This window comes from Microtus ochrogaster, unplaced genomic scaffold, assembly GCF_000317375.1.
Source record: "Microtus ochrogaster isolate Prairie Vole_2 unplaced genomic scaffold, MicOch1.0 UNK24, whole genome shotgun sequence".
In the NCBI taxonomy this organism is placed as follows: Eukaryota; Metazoa; Chordata; class Mammalia; order Rodentia; family Cricetidae; genus Microtus; species Microtus ochrogaster.
The window spans coordinates 1253647-1276490 of NW_004949122.1; the positions used below are offsets into that span (position 1 = coordinate 1253647).

Below are 22844 nucleotides of genomic sequence, written 5' to 3' on the forward strand. Positions count from 1 at the left end.
CAGCAGGGATGGAGCAGGGGTGAAGCAGGGGTAGAGCAGGGAATAAACAAGAGTGGAACAAGAATCGAGCAGGGATGGAGCAGGGATGGAGCAGGGGTGGAGCAGGGGTGGAGCAGGGGTACAGCAGGGATAGAGCAGGGATGGAGCAGGGATGGATGTTCCCAACATAAAGTAATAAGAAGTGTCTGAGATGATAGAGATATGTCAGTCATTCTGATCTGAGCAGTACACATGCATATGTATGCTGAAATGTCACATACTATGTAAGCACATGTAATTATTGTGTCATTACAACTAAAACATATTTTAATATACTATTTCATTATTTTTTTGAAAACTCCATACAGTGTACTTTTATCGTATTCATCCTCATTTTATCCCCTAACTCTTCCCAGGTCCACTCCTGCCTTCCCACTCCTTCACAACGTTGTGTTCTCTTTATTCATGAAACTTTATTTTATAAAATATTATTCTATAAAAATAATTTATACATCATAATCTTGGACATAAAGGTCCTCCAATAATACTACTTTTCATTCAAAATGATGAGTCACTTTGAGAAACTCAAACGGATAAGGGAAACACAGATACGCAATGTTACTCAGGCTTTTTAAAGGATCCAGTAACGAGAGACAAGACCAATGATGGTTTCTGGCAACAACAGATTACAGCAAAGAAGTCACGGGGCAAATGTATGTGCTTGGAAGGAGTGTGCTGGAGCTGGGGCATGCATGCGTGCTTGTGTGTACATGTGTGTGAGTGTATATGCGTGAGTGTTTACTGAGACTGGAACTCTCTCCCCACACTGCCTCCCTTGTTCTAGAAGGGGCCTGAGAAACATTACTTGTACTGGGCGTGGGGCTTGCTGTGCACAGGACTTAGCAAAATCAGGATCCTCACTGCTGGCCTAGGTCTCCCTCTCCTACTTGCTCATTGCCCTTTACCAGGGCACAAGAACCTACACTGTGAGCATCAGGCTGGTTTCTGCAGTGACTAGGGGAGAAAAATGACAGTTTACAGCACTGGATTTAGTATTTAAGGAGCCGAGCACCTTACTAGTACCTTTTATTGGTTATGAAGTCGAATTTATTGCTCACAGTTTTATTTAGGCTGCCAGGGAGCTCTTTGAAGAAAACCCAGAATTGTAAGCAGAGCCAACAAAAGTCATTCACACCTCCTCCCCGACACACATTTTCTTTGTTAGTGAGGCTCCTAAGCCAGCAGAAGCCATGGCATGGCATGGCTTGACTGGAGGCAGCCTGTTGACAAAGTCTGTCATTATATCTGCTAGGCAAGATGGGAACTAAATCTGGAGCATCCTCAGGGGAACCAGCTCACTGCATACCTGCAGTAGGAGGACTCTGTGCCTATCACTCTGTGATCTGTCCTCGGGGACACAGCTGGCAAGTCTCAGGATGACGGGAATGCTACAGAGCCAGAAGAATGGCTGAAAAGATACTCTGAATGCTGGAAGTGAAAAAAATTAGATGCTCAGCTGCCTCCCTACCTCATTCAACTCCCTGCATGTAGCGGGAGCATGTGCCATTGGCACACTTGGGCTACCTGCACACTGTGTGCCCCTCATTTTCCCCAAGGCTTCGGGCATCTCTGGTTCACACCATAGCTGGGTGTTTATCACATAGCCACTGAGCTCATGTTCCAGAGAGGTTCACTCTGTGGCCTGGCCCTGAGTGGCTTACAGGTTTAGGGGATGGATTTGGCTCTGGAAATTGAGAACAGTTGAAGTTGAAGTCACACTGAATCCCAAGGCTCCACTCCCCTTACCTTCCTGTTACCTCCACCCCTCCTAGGGACACCATTGAGAGCACAGGATAGGGACCTGCAGCTTCAGACATAAAGGGCTAGGAAGGGCTGCTTCTCTTTCTTTTCTTAATTGCTCCAAAAATACAACTTCCCCTCCTCCTTTCCTGCTTAGCCTCTGGGAAGCTTCCTGCCCAGGCAACCGTTGTCTGCCAGGCTGACTTCCGCATGGACTCGCCTGAATCTCTCACAGGTTTTCCAATTCCCCCAAAATACTGGTTTCCAAAGCCCCTTCTTCTCTCCTGAGAGAACTGGTCTCACGCTGGCTGGTGTCCCATCTGCGAAAACTGCTCTGCACCTTCTAGACGTGGGCTTGGAGGGAGGCTTTGGCTGGGTAGCTAGTCTCCAAAGGCGCCAAGGCACATTTCCGGACCCCACTGACATTTAGAAAATCTAAACATCCATAAATGTCTGGATGGGCTTTTTAAAATAGGCAATTAGTTGTTAAAGGTCTTCGTGACTTCCCACAATGTTCAGCTCTGCTTCAACTTTCTTCCCCCTGAAAATCATAGTGTTCTGCATTTCCCATGATCGTTCCTGGAGCAGCTGTGTTCCAAGCGGGAAGAAATCGGCAAATACTCATGAAGAGGAGGATGGGGCTGATCCTGATCATAAGCAGATCCCAAGTCCGACAGCAAGGCAAGCAAATAGAAATTTCCCCAAAGCCACCATGCGCCACATTCTTTATATCTATAATATATATGTTATATATTTATATTATTCCACTTTAATTCTGAGAACACACAGAATGAGAACGTTTTGTTGCTTGTACTTCACAGGTAAGGATCATGTTTAGGAAGGAAGCATACCCCACTCCCAGGAGAGTTGGCAAGTGAGCGGCTGAGGCCCCATCTGAGTGTCAAAGTCCGTGCTCCATCTACCAATGTGAGGCTCTGGGAGGCTCTGGCAGCTAGACAGGTATCAGCAGTCCATGCTCGCACCCAGAGGGACCCTGTGCCCATGAGGGTGCGAGGGAAGACCTAGGTGAGGACTGCAGACTCTTGCAAGCTATCCAGCCCACAGCAAAGAACTTGTCAAAGGACACCAGCCCACTGGGGATTCTTAGGGGCTTCCAGTTCACTCTGTGTCCTATAGCTCTTTCCCCACCACCATATGAGCAAGAACCACCACTTCCACATCTCCGCCCATGCCAGTCACTGGGTTAACTGCAAGGACACGTGCCTCTGCAACCACCATAGCTTCATAGGAGAGGGGTTTCTCTTTTAGACCCTCCTGAGGTACTGAGACTCAAGAGGAGGAAATGGCCCAAGGCCATGCCATCAGAGAGTCTACAAGCCCGGTCTCAGCCCCAGGACTGCCTGGTTCCAGAAGGCAGTTCAGACACACCATTTGGATGTCACATCTAATGAAATATGTATTCCCCCCGTGACCTCGGCTAGTTCAAAGCTAAAGTTCCCATAGGAATACATTTGGAGTAGAGTCCCAATCAGTTTTTTCCAATGAAATGGGACTTGATGAATATTTATCCTAACGTATTAACATGGCGCACGTCCACGCTGCATCGGCCCCTAGTACACAGCCCCACTAAAGGCCACAGATGTGACTCCTGGACCAAGGTCTTCCTCATCTCATTCTCTGGCACCAGGAAGATGCCCCGAAAGGGAGTCCGTCCCTGAACACTTCCAGCTGTGGCCTGAATTCCAGTCAGAGCAAGTGTCACTCGCTTGTTGTGATCAGAATTTGCCCAAACAGGATGAGCTACAACAACAATAACGAGACAGTTCGTTCTTTCAGCCTGTGCACACTGTGGAGCAGTCAGGCAAGCTGTGGTGATTTGGGCCAGGAGCAATGGGGTTACGAATGGGCTGGAAGTGACTTCCCATGATCTGGGGGCTTTGTGGTAAAGCCCAACTCCATCTAAACAGCCATCCCTAATAAGGAGAGAAGTGAGGCCATCCCTAACCTCCCTCCCATGGCTGCATTGTGCAAAGCAAATGCCACGGGCTATGGGCCCAGGCCTTGGGGAGCCGACCAGCCTGACTGAGTAGGCCATGGCGTGTGGTGTCTGGCAAAGTGCCCCCCCCTCAGCCTGGCCACAGTGCTCCAGGCTCCCTTGCTGATCTCATTAGCCTTGTCTTCATGCATCAGAAAGGTCAAGTCCTGACTCTCTCCATCAGAGCTGGTCTCCGATGCCTTGTCTAGATAGAAGGGGTAAGGACAGGGCAGAGCCCATGGGCTTGGGTTTGTCATCCTTGTCTCACTTGAAGCAAGGCTCAGCCTTTAAACAGTCCAGGATGACGACATGCCTACAAAAATGACTAGGCCACCTGAAGGACGACAGAGTGACAGTACCAGAACCTTGCAGACACTTCGCAGTAGACTTCCCTGTTCCTAATCCTCCCCACTCCCTACTCCCAGTCAAACCAACTACCTGTCCCCTGCGCAGGCTTTCACAACTTTGCTTCTTAAAGCAAAGAAAACCAGCCTACAAATTCCTATCCCAGAGAACCTAGACAACAATGAGGACCCTAAGAGATACATACATCATGGATCTAATCTACATGAGAAGTAGAAAAAGACAAGATCTCCTGAGTAAATTGGGAGCATGGGGGCCATGGGAGAGGGTTAAAAGGGAGGGGAGAGGAAGGGAGGGGAGTGGAGAAAAATATATAGCTCAATAAAAAAACAATTAAAGAAAGAAAAACCAGCCTACAGGCCACAACCCCAGAAAAACTAGACAACAAAGAGGACCCTAAGAGAGACATACATGGATCTACATAGGAAGGTGGAAAAAACAAAACAAAACAAGATCTCCTGAGTAAATTGGAAACATGGGGGGGGGGTCATGGGACAGAGTGGAAGGGGAGAGGGAGGAAGGAAGGAGAATAGAGAAAAGTATATAGCTCAATACAAACAATTTAAAAAGAACCTGATTGGAGTAAACACAAATCGGTTCCCTCCTCAGCATGTTCCTGGGTGCTCAATCATCCTCCACCAATGAGGATGAATAATACATTTGCAGGGAATTAAGGGTGAGCATTTGCACACTGGGCCCCTCGAAACTGCTCACCATGAAGTCACCACCACATCCTACTTCTGAGACAGGACAAACTGATCCCGTGATAGCTAGTTGACAAAAGTTACCTGCAGATCAGTGACGATCCTAGGGTGCTGAGTCCACACAGGGAAGTAAAACACTATACTGCTGGTGGTCCACTCCCAATCTGCCCACAGGTAACTTACACAGAGGAGAAAAAAAATTCCCACTACAATTCACGCCACAGTGAATTCAGCTCACTCCACAAAAGGATTCGTAACGAGCATGAGCAAACAGGCACAACAAAGGGGAAGGAGTCACATTCCTAAAGCTTGAGCAAGTGGAACACTATCAAAAAGACTACATAAGCCTGGCAGTGGTGGCGCATGCCTTTAATCCCAGCACTCGGGAGGCAGAGGCAGGCGGATCTCTGTGAGTTCGAGGCCAGCCTGGTCTAGAAGATCTGAAGATCAAGTTTCAGGACAGGAACCAAAAGCTACAGAGAAACCCTGTCTCGAAAATAAAAAAAAAAAAAAACAACAAAAAAACAAAAAACAAAAAGACTACATAAAAATGTACTTAAAATACTTGAAGACACCAAATAAATATATAATACACACACACACACACACACACATCAGTTTAAAGCATTAAGAAATCATAAAATTAGGGCTGAGAAATTTGAAAACAAATTATAACTCTTAGAAATTAAAAAAATAGAGAGAACTATTCAATTTTACATAGTGGAAGGGTTTGAGTCCAATTTAAAAGGCTAGAGAGAGATTCCTAGAATGGGAAGACATCCTTCAAGGAAACCATTAAGGAACAATGCACTAGAACTACAGTGGAGCGATGAGGGGGTCAGAATGAAAGGGACTGACGTGTATATTTATATAAAAGTTCCAGGCGGAGAGATGAAGAAAATCAGGAGCAGTTTTGGCTGACAAGTTTTAGAATTAAATAAAAATTTTAGTCTTATCAAAACAAAAACTGTACTCCCAAACAGGAGCAGATTAACCCATATTCAAATATACTATGGTAGCAAAACCACAAAGAAAAGAGGAATTTTAACTATAACTACAGAGAATAAGACCAGGGTGCCAAGTATAAGGGTTGATAATTAGACACATGAAGAAGGTCCACAGAAAATCCCAAACGACAAAGGTGCGTTGTCTTCAAAGTTCTGAGCAGGAAAAACTATTAATTTAAGAATAGTTTGTAGTTAAACTACTTTAAGAGCAAGGGTAAAATTAAAATCTTTTCTGACAGAATTAATGACCCAAGGGCTCATCAAAGTAACAACAAAGGATATATCTCAGGAAAAGGGGGAAATTGAAACAACAAAATAGGTGAAATGCCCCCAAGAAACAGTGAACACAGAAACCCATAACCCTGCAGGCAGATATTAATAGGAGCTGAGCACTGTGGGTAGGGTAAGGCAGGTGCATCCACAGCCCTGGGCAGCAATGACGGACAGTGGGCATTAAGGCATCCAGGGACCATGTTCTCCTGAAGAATAATGACGGTCATCAGCTTAGAGCTTGTTCAGTCATAAACCAATGCTAAACACAGGGGCAACTGATGTGGGATTTCTCTCTGTACACTATGAATGTGTTTTGTTACCATTGGTTACTGACTAAAGCTGCTTTGGCCTACAACAGGGCAGAATAGAGCAAGGCGAAAATTCCAAGCAGAGATATAGGAGAAAAGAAGGCAGAGTCAGGAAGATGCCATGTAGCTGACCAAGGAGACAGATGTTGCCGGAACCTTGCCAGTAAGCCATGAGCCTCATGGTAAAATATAAAATAATAAAAATGGTTTAAGATGTAAGCGTTAGTTAATAAAAATCCCAAGTAATTTTTAATTAATATAGTTCCTCTGTGATTTTTTTCAGGTCTGGGTAACTGGAAAATGAACAAGCAGCAGCTGTCTACAGGCAATGGTGAGCCACACTATTTAAGAGTTAGAGAATTAGCTGAGTGGTGGTGGTGCACACCTTTAATCCCAGCATTTGGGAGGCACAGGCAAGTGTGGTGATATTTTGTTTGTGCTTTGACAGATAAAGCTGGCCTGAAGATCAGAGTGCAGAGCTAAGCCACTAGTTAGCCATAGAGGCCAGGCAGTGGCACACACCTTTAATCCCAGTACTTGGGAGGCAGAGGCAGATGGATCTCTGTGAGTTCAAGACCACCCTAAACTACATGAGGCTGAATCATTATAAAAGAGAAGCAGAGTCAATTGGTGGTGGTTCACACCTTTAATCCAAGCGCTATGGAGGTGGAGATGGGAAGTGACTAGGTTGAGTAGAGAGAGGAATATAAGGGAGACAGGAGCTCAGAATTCAGTCTGAGGTTTTGTAGAGTCAGTATTTAGTCTGAGGACTTGTAGAAATAGGATACCCTATTCTGTTTGAGGATCTCGTAGTGGGTGGCTGCTTGGTTTCTCGGATCTTTCAGCTTTCACCCACTAATATCTGACTCCGGGGTTTTATCATTAAGACAAATTAGAAATCACGCTACAGGCAGGTGAATCGCTGTGATTTCAAGGCCAGAACCTGGTCTACAGAGTGAGTTCCAGGAAAGCCAGGATTACCAGAGAAACCCTGTCTCAAAAACAAAAAACAAAAAGAGTTAGAGAATTACACTTAACAGGCATGCCAATTGATCTATGAATTTAATGCAAACCCAATCAAAATTCCAAAAGGATATTTTTCTTTTGAATATGAACAATTAGATCCCAAAGTTTATATAGAAAAATAACAAAACTAAATAAGACACTGGTAAGGGAGGGCATGCAGTGTAGGCAAAGGTGGCACATAAATCAATGGGCTGGAAAGAAGTCCAGAGATGGACCCACAGATGTGACCAACTTTCTACTCAGTGTGGATGATAGAACTCGGGGTTTTGGGCAGACTCTCTACCATTTGAGCTGTAGCCGTAGCCCAAGACAATTTGTCTGTTATAATGGTATAAATTGTGGTGTGGTGAAAAGACTGTTTTTGTAACAAATTGTGCTGGGGGAAAAAATCACATTCATACACAAAAGAAAAAGTTTGAGTGCTGATAAATGGTTAATTCAAACAGTTCATAAATCTACATGTAAAATGCAAAAAATAAAAACACTTCGAGAAAGAGCATAGAAAATACCCCTCTCCTGGGACTGGGGAGAGGTCATGAGTATAGTACCAGAAAAATGAGTCGTAGGAGGGAAAAAAATAAGGAAAAATTGGATTTCATCAAAATTAAAGCCTCCTTTTGTTCTGGAAGTGACATATATTCTGTTAAAAGAATACACATGATGAGCTAGAGACTGGGAGGAAATGTTTGAAAAGCTCACATCCAACGAAGAGCTATCTAGAATTTGTATGAAATCGCAAACTCAGCAATTTACAACAACAATTTATAATTAGTTAATGGGTTGATGGAAGAGAGGAACATTTCCTTCAGTGGCGAAGCCAGTGGTAAGGCGCCCGTGCTCTTATAAATAAGCCTTCATTTGTGCTCCTATAAGGAACCCTCCTGAAACTCACTGGTGCATGCGTGCGCCACACACACACACACACACACACACACACACACACACACACACACAGGAGTGGGGGCTAGTTCAGAAATGAAAAGGATTAGCAGGCGTGGGAGAACGAGAACGAATATGATCAAAATACATCATGTACATGTATGGAAATGTCACAGTGAAACCTATTATCAAGTATAATTAATATATGCTAATTAAAATAATTCTAAAAATGAAATGCAAGGAAAGGTTTCCTTTCCCTAGATCCTTCAGTACTAGTTAATACCATGTTTAACCACATAAATTCTCTGTCTATTTTATCCTGTCACAAGGCATCCCAATAAAAAGCAGACGTTTGGATCACAGAAAGAGCCCTTACTTGATGAGGGTCAGGAAACAGGCCCTTTTCTTCCTTTCTCTCTCTCCTTAGCTACTTGGATCATGAGAAAAATATCTGAATACCTCCAAACGTCAAGACCTACTATGTAGCCATTTCCTCCCAACTGAAACATTCCCTTCAGGTAAGAACAGTGGTTCTCAACCTGTGGGTCTCGACCCCTTTAGAGTAGAATGACCCTTTCATAGGGGTCACCTAAAGCGATCTGCATATCAGGTGTTTACATTATCATTAATAACAGTAGCAAAAATGCAGTTCTGAAGCAGCAGCAACAAAAATAATCATACAGTTGGGGGTCACCACAACATGAGGACATGCTGTATTAAGGGACAGCAGCATTAGGAAGGTTGAGGAAGAGGGGAGCTCTTAAAACTAAGGAAGCTATAGAAACTTGTAACACTTGGAAGTCCCTAAAGTTACAAAGCTTTCCCCAAGGTCATGCAAAGCAGGAATCAGTTGCTGGGGAAGAGGAGACTCTGGCAGAGTTGGCTACAAATTGTCCAGGAGGCTCTAAGGATGCAGCTTTTGTGAGTCTTCACGATGGAGGGTGCCTTTTGGTGATGTGGCTGCCTTTGATACCCACGCTCCTGCAATCCCTTACCCATGATCCTGTAATCCCTTACCCATGCTCCTGTAATCTCTTAACCATGATCCTGTAATCCCTTACCCATGCTCCTGTAAGCAACCCGAATAAACTTATTGGTTCACCAAGCTAGAGTTGAGTAGGATCATCTCTTTGGATTGTCATGTGGAGTGAACAGACATTTGCTCGTGTTTCTCCTGGAAAAGTTATGTAAGTCCCCATCCTATGACTTTTCTCTACACTCCACTAGTGTCCAGGCATCAGGGAGTGTACCATACAAATATTATGTAATTTAAAGAAAAATCGATGAGTGTAACCGTCACCAAGCATCCAGAAAACCCCCAAACGTCAGTGTTCCACACTTTGGTCCTCTTTCCTCCAGGCCTTTGGGGTCTCTGGTCCTGGGCAGGTGATGTTTGGATCGACCCTAACCTGAAGCACAAGGAGTCATGGGGAAAGACCAGCAACCACAGGGTCTCTTCATCCTCAACAAGCCGGAAACCAAGTACTTCATACTTCTGTGTACTTCAATGGGTCCCACATTTCAGATGTGGTCTGGAGAGAAACTGAACCGCTGAGGGCGGTCTCTAGTGGGCAAGGAAAGACACATGACCTAGAGTGGAAACCCCAACCGCAGGGGCACCCCCATCAACTCTGCACCACATTCATCCTGCCACATCTCCTCAAGGCAGGAGTTGGGACCACTCACCTGTGGTGATCGAGGTGTACTGATAGGGCTCCGACAGGAAGTGTGGGAGGGTGAGGACAAAGGCACCTGCCGCCAGGAGGAGCCCCCCTATGCCGATCATCCGAGGGCGGTTCACCCGGCTGCCAAAGTAGCTGACAAAGATGATGAGGATGGCATTGCTGATCTGCAGAGGGGACACGGGATAGAGTGAGAGGCAGGTTGGCCCTGCCCTTCCCCGGCCCAGAAGAGACCAACCATACTTCATCTAGGGGGAATAGGCAGGGAAGGGGCTGTCCAGCATTAGTGGGGTCCCTGGCAAAGCCACGCCAGCCTTGCCCAGATTTTCTCGTTTAGGCTGTATTCTCACAGCACCGGTTTTCCTTCAGCCTCTGCTTTTGGGACCAACCCAGTGGAATTATCTGAAAACATGACGGATTAATCCAAATATTGATCATTTTATACACAAATTCTGAATGTGTGTATGTGTCTGCAAGAGGGTGTGCTCACTGTGAAAATGTGTATACTAGTAACCTCTTTTTTTCTTTTGATTTAGTTTCTTTACTGACCTGAAGCTCACCAAATATCTAGGCTGGCTGACTGCAGGGATCCTCCTGTCGTTACCTCCCTAACTCTAGGATTATAGGCACTTGCTACTACTACACCTGGATTTTTAAATGTAGGTTCTGGGGGTGGAACTCAGGTCTTTATGCTTGCACAAGAAGTACTTTACCAACCAAGCTCTCTCCCTAACCCTTCTAGAAAAACCCTTAGGGGCAAAATCCAAGGAAGCCTCTAATCCTGAAAGGTTACTGGAGTAGCAGACGTTTTTAATTAAACTCCCAATTTTAACGAAGTCCAGGTTAATGTACTGGGGGACTCTGGACTGAAAGTCAGGATAACAACCAAGCGACATTCGTGACCCCATGCCCCCTGCAACTGCTCTCATTTAAACTCCACGTTAGTTAATTTTCATCAACTTAAGACCAACTAGAGTCATCTAGGAAGAGGAAATCTCAATCAAGAAAATACCTCCATCAGCTGGCCTGTAGGCAGGTCTGTGGGGACATTTTCTTGGTTAATGGCTAGTGCGGGAAGGCCTGGCCCACTGTAGGTAATGCCGTCCCTGGCAGGTGGTCCTGGGTTGCACTAACAAAGCCAGCTGAGAAAGCTGAAGGGGAAGCAGGGGCATTTTCCTGCATGGTCTGTGTGCTGCTTCAGTTCCCGTGCTGGCTTCCCTCCACAATGGCCTGGTGTGGAAGGGGAAGAGCGATAAACCCTTCTTCCCCAAGTTCCTCTGGTCATGGTCTTCATGATAGCAACAGAAAGCAACTTAGTACTTGATAGCAAAGCTGTCATGCCTGCATCCGTGAAGTCAGGAGACAGACTGAACTGGGCAGGGGGAGCCCAACTTTAGGGGGTCTACACCATACTAGAGCAATCTTCTGGAGGAGCTGGCTTCTGCCTCAACAACTCTGGGTCTAATCCACCCCCACCCCCATCTCAAATTCTTCAAAATGAAGAACAAGGACCATGCGTACCCTTCCAAGTCCTGTCTAGTGTGTCCCTGATGGTCCTTAGAAGGTGTGTCCTGTGTCCACCACTGTGGCCCTGAATGTATTTCCTCTCCCATGACCACCTTCTCATGGAACCTATCTACCAGAACTTTCTTTCTAAACTTTTGTCTTAGTTTTATGTCCGTCCATTCCTTTCTGCCTCCCAGCATCTAGGGCAGTGTCTGGCACACAGCTGATGTCCAGTAACATGAGTCAAAGAGCATGACCAACAGACAGGGCTGTGGCACATAGAAGAGGGTGTGAAGCTCTGTGAGGTGAATGAGGAGGCAGCCTGGCTTCAGCAGGGAGCCCTCCAACCTGAAGTTTCTAGAACATTCTGTGATGGGAAAGCTTATTCTTGAGCTTCTTGGGTTTCATTTTCCCCTCTTTTTGCTTCTTTATTGCTTTTTTTTTATATAAATGAACTAAAATGTCAGGCCATTTCAGCTCTCCTAGCTGACTCAAAGGGCATACGTGAGAAGTGGGCTCCAGAACAAACCCAGGAAGGAATGTTCGCTTACCTGGGCCCCCACTCATCTGCAGAAGCCAGGGTTGGTTTCTCTGTGGGTCCCTGGGCCTGCTCGGGTACTGAGTATTGCTCCCAAGCTTTTCCTCAGCAGAGGATGCCTTTGAAAGAATTCTTCATTCCTTTCCCATTGAAAGCACACTTCAAAACTGCAGTTGTTCTAGCCAAGGAGGAGAAGATTCAGGCCTCACCCATCACCCTCACAGCGCCTCTAAGAACAGCTCCATCTACTTGGTGGTGTTGATCATTTGAAATCTGACATAACACCCATTAATATCATACTCTGTCCTTCCGTGTCTCAAAACCAAGGGGTTAGGGACAGGAGATGGACATTCAGAGTGGAGCCTTAGGGATCCAACCCTCCTTGTCTCTTCCCCCCTCGTGTCACGTCACAGTAGACGATAGGAGCAGTTGCTTCCCAAGGCTAAGACAGTCATGGCTTCTCTGTCCAAGCCCCTCCACCTGCCCTTGAGCCACCACAGCCAGTCTGTGTCCTTTCATCTCATCTGGGCCCAGGAAGGCTTTGAAACTGGAGCTTCAGTCTGAAGGTCTGAACTCTCACTATATACTCAGATGGCCCCACCCACCCTTTCACCAGGTTGGACCCTCTTCACACCTCTCTGGGCGCACACACACACGCACAATCACCTTCAACAGCACACAAATTCCAGTGGTTCCAGAACCACAGTTTTATTTCAAGCATTCAATGACGCAGACAGAGTTCAGGGGTAGGAGATCATGGTTTTGGGTTCCGTTGACTGCCGTGGGAGAGGGTCTACCATATATGTCAGATCTCGTTTGTTTAGCAGAGGAGCCTAGAACAAGATGTGAGGAGGATCCAGAGGCCGTGTCTGGACTCCCCGAGAACTGCGGGTGACTTGTGATACGTACAAGGTCCAGGGCCAGGCTACAGTGACATAAATGTCGGAGTTTCCTTGCTGTCTGGTGTGTGTGTGGACAGTATCAAGTCAAAGGCCAAATTTAAGGGTTGTATTCTGCACTGGGCAGTAAACCCAGTCCCCTGTGACGTTCCTCTCAGATCCTGTGGTTAGAATAGCATACACAACGAAGGGTGGTCAAGAGCCTCCCACTCAGGGCTTGGGAGACAGATGGCTCGGCACTTAAGAGCACTTGTTGCTCTTGCAGTAGACTTACGTCTAATTCCCAGCATCTACATAGTGGCTCACAAGCATCCATAACTCCAATTCCAGGGCGTCCAATGCCCTCTGCTGACCTCCCTGGGCACCAAACATTCATGTGGTACACTTACAGACATGCAGACAAAATACTCACACATAAAATAAGTAAACCTAATTTTTTTTTTTTTTAAATAAAAAGCTTCTCACTCACCTCGTTCAAGCTGGAAATGAGACCCGAGGAAGAACTGGAGAGCCCAAAGCGCTTCTCAATGGTGGTGAGGCTGCTCTTGAAGTAGGCGCTGTAGAGCAGCTGGCAGAGCTGGAGGAGGCCATGGCACAGCACGAACACCTGGGGAACAGACAACAGCCCTGTGAGGTCTCTGCACAGAGGCCCGGGTGCCTGCCCAGCCTTCCAGCCGGGGCCTCTGGGGGCAGTTGGGACTGTCTCCTCCCTTAAGGTCAGGCCAGGGAAATGTACTTAAGAGTACTTGTTGCTCTTGCAGTAGACAAGAGAGATCAGGTCAGGGACTCCCACTGAAGCTGGATTGTCATTGACTTTAAACGGCAGAAATGCCAGAAGCCAAGAAGGAGAAAAGGCCATAGACGAAAAGGGGCCCACAAGAAGCGTGGTATGGGAAGGAAGGGCAGCAGGTTTAGAGCTGGTATCCTTTAGTTTCCGAGCATGGCGTTCAGAGAAGACCCATCTCCCTTCATTTCCACTAGTCATGAATTAGCATGAGTGGGTAATCCCCTACCAACTTCCTCTTCTGTCTCCTGAGAAGAAGAAGGAGATGGTGGGAGAGAAACTGCCTCCAAGCCCTTCCTGAAAGACGCCTTTACTGTTTTCAGTAAGTACTGGAATTCTGCATCTTCATCCCTGGGCTAAGCCTTTGTCCCTGTCCCTTCGTCACTCACACCAGTGTTGGCCACTGCAGCCCTGGCCGATCTGCACGCCTCACTGACGCTCTGACAGAGGTGCTGATACGGGTCTGAGTCATAGTCCAGGGGATTCCGCAGATGGAGAGAGACGGGATGTGCTGTTCTAAGAGCAGGAGAAAATGCCAGGAAGAGAGAAATGCCACAGAGGGATGCTTTTGACCGAGCTTGCTGGTCAGTGCCACTCCAGGGTCACAGGCACCTGACTCTGATACCATTTCATGAGGACAGACCACCATGTCCTTGTCTGCTCAGACTTACCAAGTACTCATTCATAGCCAGCAGGAGAGGGAGGAATGACCACCCTCCAGTGTAAAAGCGACCGCCATCCCTTGAGGAGGGTGTGGTTTGAGGGGATGCATAGATTGACAGTGGAGTAGGGAGGACACGCTAGCTGGATTACAGCCTCCTACTACTTCACTTAGGCCATCCTGGTTTCCAAAGGGTTGGGTTGTGGAGCCCTATGAGACTAGGTTCAGATCCCGGCTCTGTAAGAAACCCGTGGCTACCAACAGGGTCACTCTGAGCCACAGTTCTTGTAACAGCACCCAGGGACTGTAAAACCCTACTGAAAGGATTACCCAAGGGGTGTGGTTAGGACTCTTGGCACCATGCTGGGCCCAAAAGCTGCCCTAACTCATTGACCCTAGAAATGAACTTCTCTATGGCTTTCAGCTCTATACCATGATATGTGGGAGCTGAATGGTGCTATATCCCCAGGCTGCTACAGAAGCGGCTCCTTGCTCCACATGCTCCAAATCCAGTGGAATTCCCTGGAGGTTGGGGTGTACTAGAACGTTCCCCCAAGAAAACCTGCAATTACATTAGCGTGGCAAAGGCTCTGAGAAGTCCTTCACTAAAGACCTGCTCAGCTTTAAGCCAATTTCCCTCATATCTCTGTGTGTGTGAGTGTGTGTGTGTGTGTGTGTGTGTGTGTGTGTGTGTAACTGGTTTGAAGCCAACCCCCAAGTGTTGTTCCTCAGGAGCCATCTTCCTTGATTTTTTTGAGGCAGGGTCTCTCACCAGGACCTGGAACTGGTAGGTTAGGCTAGGCTTGCTGGCCAGGGAGCTCCTAGTGTGCCTTCCCTGCACTGGGCTTACACACACACACACACACACACACACACACCCCACCACCACCACATGTGGCTTTTCACTTGGGTGCTGGAGACTGAACTCTGGCCCTTCTGCTTTCGAGGTAAGTTCTTTACCCCACTGAACTTTCCAGAACCCCGACCCACCCTTCTTTACCTATAAACAGCTAAGTGTTCCACTCCATCCCATTTAACAGACAATAGACCTTTCCAGAACACCTCGCAGAGAGATAAAGAAAAGTAAACAATGACCGTATTCTAGGGATTACTACTATCAACCTCTCTCTAGCTCCGTGTTCTCCCTTCGTTCCTTCTCTAGGCATTTCTGGATTCCATGAATTATACGGCACATACAATTTCTTGTTTGTTGATATTTCCCCAACAGGCTATAGACTTCCAGGAGAAGAGGTGACAGGAGATTTTTTTCAGAACGAATAATCCCCTGTGCTTGAAGCAATGTCTGGTTCAGAGTGGTCAAGTGAGCATCGCGTCTTCAGAACACTGCAATAACCTATAGTCTGGACTATTTAGCCAGCAGAGAGCCACTCAGGAGCCCAGTGGTGGTGGCGCACACCTTTAATCCCAGCAGACGCAGAGGCAGGCAGATCTCGGTGAGGTTGAGGCCAGCCTGGTCTACAGAGTAAGTTCCAGGACAGTCAGGACGTCACAGGGAAACCCCATTGGAGGTGTGTGACATTCAGGGCATTGCACATTCATTGAAATGACCGGTCTTGATTATTTATAAAATTCCCCTTTGATGTGGCTATAATTGGTAAGCATGGGCCTGCTGTCCCGTAGCTTACCTGCCTTCCTCAGAATGGCACTTGAGTATTCCAAACCCACACTACGAAAGTTAAAGATTTGCAACTGTGTATACAGGGGCTTTCTGATGTGGCTGAAATCGTCTACACTTTTATGGCGGTGATATTTATACAGGTAGAGTTTATATTTAAGGTCTGCGCATTTTATTGTAGGCAAACTAGGCCTCAATAAAGTTGACTAAAGGAAAATTCCTTTGAAGACAAAGTCACAAGCATGAAGGGTTTCCAAATAATATTCTGACGCTTTGAAGGACATTCTACAAACAGCCTTCTGGTTTTGTTTTTGTTTTAAACTATGAGCATTGGCAATGTTGGGAAATGTTTGTTTATTCAAGGGGCCTATGCTGAATGGTTCAAAACTCATGTAAATATTTAGATTTGTGTGTCTATACTAATGCAAACACCTAGGTTTACAGGGTGTGTGTGTGTGTGTGTGGTGTATGTATCGTTAACACAGTACTCTTGTAGGTACATCTTGCAGAGAAAGTCAGCAAACACGTCCTTGCTGAGAACTTTCTTGCAGGACTGCATGTGAGGAAGGCTCTCGAACATCCAAATATGAAAGCCATGCTCACAGCTCCACTCCTCCAGCCCTGTTCCTCAGTCCTAACAGTTATGGAGGCTCTGGTGGGGAGGGTGAAAAAGAGAGAGACAGAGAAACTGGATTGGCCATTAAGACCAGTGACCTAAGAAAGGCTAGAGGAAGCCCATGACAGTAGAATGAAGTATCCCAGGCCCAAGGCAAGTTTCAGTGATGTGTGGAGGACAATGGCAGCAGCAAGCACTCGGAGTGAGTAGGGAACTCTGACAACTCACGATAATAGGGGAAGGGTCAAAGGACACCCTAGACAAGCTTTGTTTTGTCTTCATTATCATTTTCACAACCCATGTCTTTTCCTATACTAGACATTGGAGCTATGAGGTCCTGGCATCAGAGCATAGAAACTCTGGCAGGTTATGATGCTGCCACGCAGTCTGACATGTGCCCAGAGGGTTACAGCCCAGACAATGGCTGCCCTGCTGCCACTCAGCTCTGATTTTGTACACGTTCATCTCAGGGAAGTAGAACTCTGCTCTTGGGAGTCGTTATGACCACTAGGATGTGACTTCGCTGAGGTGATTCAGGACAATGATGGGAGCTGGATAGCAGGATTAAATGCCTTAGGCAGCCTGAGGGTGGCCTGGCTGAGCATCAGGTGGTGACCTCCCAGCCCTTCCATCCCTAGATGGTAGCTGTCTGCTTCTCAAAGAAACTGTCAGGGTGGATGAGAAGAAGCAGTCCTATAAAGAAGGAAGGCAGGCAGGAAGGAAGGAAGGAAGGAAGGAAGGAAGGAAGGAAGGAAGGAAGGAAGGAAGGAAGAAAGGGAAAAACTGGACATAGAGAAACTTTCCCCTCGCTCCACAAGAGCGTTGCATGGTTCCGGGGTGTGCCCAAGCTGCTCTGAGTCCTCTGAGCCTGCTTTAGCTTCTTTGACTTCAGAGAGGGCCTGGAAGAGAGCTTGGCCTATAAAGTGTTTGCATCAGCAGTTAACCAACTCCCGGAACCCACGTAAAACCCCAAATAGCTGAGTTGTAGTGGTGTGCACTGTAAGCCCAGCATGGCAACGGCAGAGACAGCAGGATCCCTAGAGTTTGCTGGCCAACCAACCTACCCTAATAGAGGAGTCCCAGGTCTTAGACAAAGATGCTGCCTCAACAGCAACAAAATGAATGGCTAACACTTGAAGCTGACCTCTTGACCTGTGGCCTCCATACATCTGTATACATGTGTTCTACACATACGCATACATACACACCATGTATACATACAGATGCACAAATACTCGTGTATACATGCATGTACACACACACACACACACATCTGGCCTCAGAGACCACTCTCTTCCTCTTTTGTCACTAAGCTGGAGCTGGCTATGAGCCAGGCCATCAGGAATTACTACTGCTCAGAGAAATGGACTTCTTGGCAAGGAGATTTCAAACCACACTGAACCCCCAGCTGGGCCTGAGCGGCTCCGGCCTGCAGTGACTCCTGGCCTCCACAAACCAGGTCCCACTTGGGATATTAAAATCTGTTTATATTTCTCTACGCATTTTATTCTCCCCCCCTTCACCTTAGAATCAATATAATAACGTTCATATGCTTAAGAAACTCAGTAATTCAGAAGGGCCCAGAGTAACAGAGCCAGCGGGCACTCAGATGCAACTGGGTCCCACAGCCCCATGGCTTAGGTTTTCTGTTTCTCCCAGACACCATCTCAGCCCTCTATGTTCTGTATAGAACCTCTTGTTCTGTCGTTGTAGACTATGCGCCTTCATGGACGGGGAGTCTGCTCACTTAGACGTGCCTTCTCCCTGTCCCTCCCAAGTTTTCATACTTCTGTCCATACCCTCATTATTGTTAGACCACCCCACTTTGTAGCAAGCAAGTGGAAGTCATAGGAACAGGGCTTGCCTCCTGGAAACACCCCTTCCCCCTCCACACACAAGATAGTGCTCTTGGTCCATGAGCAAAGGGTAGCTGGGTTTTTCCTGGGTAAAGGGCTATTCTATGCTGACCCTCACCCCCAGAACTGAGTTTTCTGCCTCATGACACACCTGCAGATTCTATACCTGCTGCCTCTGGGCTGTGGCAGGCCTCACGTTCCCCACCACTGAAAGCCCCTTGAAGGAACCAGGGAGCCTGCCCCTCCCACTCTATCCCACCCATCAAAACTTTCCAGCCCTTGTCCATTCCACAGAAAGTACTGAGTTGTTTCATCCATTCATAGTGTCTCCCCCTTTTTAATTATTTCTGATATCTTTTTTATCATACTTAATCATTATTTTCATCACAATGGGAAGGCTGGAGCTGAAGAGAGATGAACATATGCTCAGTCTGCCATCTTGAATTGCAAATCCAATCTATTCCCAACCTTCTGCCCACATTTTTTTCAATGAAAAAAAAAAAAGGACAGGCTCTAAGAAGCATATTTAATAAACTCCTCACAAAGAATATCCTACATATAAAACCAGACTTACATAGCGAACAATGAAGACTACTGAGAACTCAAGAACAATGGCAATGGGTTTTGATCCTACTGCACATACTGGCTTTGGGGGAGCCTAGGCAGTTTGGATGCTCAACTTACTAAACCTGGATGGAGATGGGAGGTCCTTGGACTTCCCACAGGTCAGGGAACCCTGATAGCTCTTCAAGCTGATGAGGGCGAGGGACTTGATCGGGGGAGGGGGAGGGAAATGGGAGGCGGTGGCGGGAAGGAGGCAGAAATCCTTAATAAATAAATAAATTAAAAAAAAGAATATCCTACATAGATAATGTATACCATGTTTCTAACCTAGCTCATACTCAGCTTCGGGATGGGATGCTACCATGGGGCAGAATCACCTAAGAGAAAGACCATTTCATATTTCATAACAAGGTATTAGCTATCTCATAAAGTTTATTGAACACTGTACTGCAATTGGAAGACAGGGTGGTGGTATAGGTGTACTTTCATGTCACAGCAGCGTCAAACACATCAAAGGGACCATCTATTACATCCTGGGCAGTGGACTAAACTGTCAACCTCCAAAGTATAAACAGATCTCCTTCTCCCCCACACACTCTGGTCATGACGGTGTTATCCAGTTGGCAGAATCTTCTAGAGAGTGAGGTGTGCCTCTGATGGCAGACACTTGGCTTGATAATGGTACTGACTCTGGATGTATGCTCACCCCCACTTTCACTCCCCTGCTCCCAGCTCATCCTCCTGCTGCCTGGTAGTTCACCAGTGGCTAAGAGCTGAATGGGGAGGTCCCAGGTTCAAGACACCCGACTGCAGCAGAGATGAAGATGTTTTTCAATGTCATCAGACGTTTCAGAAAGCTGAAAAAGGAGAGGGGCTGTTGGAGCCTGTGGGACCCATCTGAGAGGTCCTCACTGTTGGAAAAGGGATGGGGAGTCTCTCTTACTTTTTCCAAAGGGTGAAGGAAGTAAATGAAAGAATCAGAAGTATCTAGACAGTCATTGAGCCCGCTTAAGCCTCCTGTACCCTCTGCAGGGCAAAGCCCGGTGCCCCCACTGAGGAAGCTTCTCTTACAAAGTGATTCAGGAAATCAAGTATATTTCCATACAGGAAGAAATGGCTGTACAAGATAACACTAGAGATTCAAAATAGCCAGCCCAGGCTCCAAGCTGGTGTTCTTTGGAGGAAAAATAAGTCAGAGTATCGTCACGATTATTACTATTGTTATACACTAGAGAAGGCCTTTGATAAGACAGTATCCTCTTGGCTCTTGGAAGTTAAAATGAACAAACAAAAAACAGAGTCAGAACACAGAAGATTGCAATACACTTCCTTGTTCCTTCATAGGGAAGCAGGCAACTTGGGGAGCTGAACCTGGGATTGTATTATCACTAGAAAGGGTCTTTGATAAGATGGAGTCCTGGGGTATCCTTTGAAGTCAAAGGATCCATCTGCTTGCTGTGGAAATGAAGCCTGTGGCTTTCCACAATGCGTCCTCATTTTAAAACCAGGGCATAAAAGAGAGAAGCAGAGGTGCTTTTGAGCTCCCAGCCACACCAGGTACCCTGAAAGGCCTGCTGTGCTGGCTGTTCTAGGCTGCTCAGGTCTGCCCCCGCCCCGGGATGGGGCTGCCGGTCTGCTGCTCGGCACCAGGAAGGAGGGGGGGGGGGTGGAAGGGTGACAGGGAAGAGCAAACTGTGAGAGATTGCCTGAGGGTGACATCTGGGTTCTGTGGTTTCAAAGTCACAGATTTGGGAAGAAAAAAAAAGTTCTAAGAGGGATTAAAATGTGAGCATGTGAGGCAGTATGGATTTATCATATTAACTGGAAGCTTCGTTTCCTGGCAAATAAACACTTGGAAGCAAAGTTACCACTGGCGTTCATGTCAGTATATGCTCGATTTCATTCTTTTCCAGAGATTCTGAGGAATTTATTTTATTTTATTTTTAAGACAGTAAAACACTCCTTAATGGAGAACAAGTACCGTCTTGTGTTTTGGGGAAGTTGGCTTGGAGCACTTGTTAGGTTGAAATGAAGCCGCACTTGGGCAACGTGCTTTGAATGCATTTATGGCAGGGAGAGGACATTCAGACCCTGTGAATATGGAAACTCTTGCTATTTTATATCCTTCCTCATCTTTGTTCTGGTAACAAGATGGGATGTCAATATTTTTTCTCACATCCTGGAAGGGTTTGAAGATAAAGCCCGTCCCTTCCTGCCTTTAAGCAAAGGGCAGCCAGTTTTTCAGACAGAGAAATTGCAAACTGTAATCCAAATGCAGACTCACATGAGTCTAGGACCTTTGGAGCTGACCTCAAGGGAGGGGTGCTGTGGCCTCATAACTGGGGCATGGCCACCAGGAAGGCTCTGAGGGGTGGCACTTACAGCCCTCACACCATCTTGTCTCTATTACTTGTTTTCCTTTCTCTGTTTTTCACTTGGAATGTTCTCCCTTTTACACCTACAGACCAACACATAGCACAGACTCAGCACAGGCTTGCAAACCTAGTTAATCTCACATGCCCCTAGGGAATGAGTGATTCCTTGTGCCTGTGGAGAAGGTGAGGAAGGCCCAGGGGAACATGCAAAAGCATCTCATTTTGCCTTTGGTGAATGATAGCAGACCACAGACACCAAGCCTTACCACCCTTCCGTTCTACCACAATGTCTGCTCTTAGGAGCGCAGGAACTGTGTTTGCTGAGGATACAGCTCCTGACCATGATATGACATCAAATGGATCCTCCAAACCTAAGTTCTATAGGACTCTTCTCTCTCCTCCTCCTCCTCCTCCTCCTCCTCCTCCTCCTCCTCTGATTTCCTCTCCATCCCCTCCCAACCTCTGGGCTATATAGGAACTAGCTGTATGACCTAGGCTGGCCTCGAACTCCTACCTCCCAAGTGTCAGGATCACAGGAGTGCACAAATACACCTGATGTGGGATTCCCCTCTGTATTCAGTGAATACCACTGGTTAATAAAGAAGCTTCTTTGGCCTACTAGCAGGGCAGAATAAAATAAGGCTGGAATTCCAAGCAGAGAGAGGAGGAGAGAGTAGGCAGAGTCAAAGAGAAGCCATGTGGCCTCCACAGGAGAAAGAGGCCAGATGCTGGAACCTTACTTGTAGGCTACAACCACATGGCAATACACAGATTAATAAAAATGGGTTAATTTAAGATGTAAGAGCTAGCCAAGCAGTGTTGTAATGATACAGTTTCTGTGTGATTATTTTGGGTCTGGGCGGCTGGGAAATGAATGAGCATTCTCTGCCAACATATTCCCAGCTAATTCAACAAGGATCAACAGTGGACTATGTGATGCTGTTTTCTCTAGCTGTCTGCTTCCACTGTAAAACTCTTGGTAAAGATTTCTTCACTCCCCCCTGGATGTAATGGTACCCAGGATGTCTGTGCCTCCACGCATACTTTCCTTAGGGGACTCTTTCACCCACCCGTGGGAGCTTGGCTACTTCCTGAAGTCTTCCCTCTTCAAATCAACTGTGTCCTTCCTAGTCCCACTGACTTCCCATCAAGTCCGTGCCCCATACCATTCATGCCTTCTTACAGTCTCTTCTGGATTCTAGATTTTTGCCCCTGGTGTATCCTAGCCAAATCTCAAATTTGTCATATTCATCCATTTGGGTCCTCTCCAGTCCCTGCCACCAGCAGCTCTCACAGGGCCACCCTCTGTCACATTTCCTTTGCACCCCTACTCTCTCCTTCTCTCTCTCTCTCTCTCTCTCTCTCTCTCTCTCTCTCTCTCTCTCTCTCTCT

The 22844-nt window shown here is 46.7% G+C and overlaps 1 protein-coding gene across 1 annotated transcript in view; it reads right to left on the reverse strand.

The window, feature by feature from the left end:
- Slco2a1 (solute carrier organic anion transporter family member 2A1) overlaps window positions 1-22844 on the reverse strand; it is a 75992-nt gene that overhangs the window by 29793 nt on the left and 23355 nt on the right. The window contains exons 2-3 of the mRNA XM_005367782.2: window positions 13430-13567; window positions 10022-10184 (exon numbers count right to left, since the gene is read on the reverse strand). Coding sequence (XP_005367839.1) covers window positions 10022-10184; window positions 13430-13567 — 301 coding nt within the window. The remainder of the gene's footprint in view (window positions 1-10021; window positions 10185-13429; window positions 13568-22844) is intronic.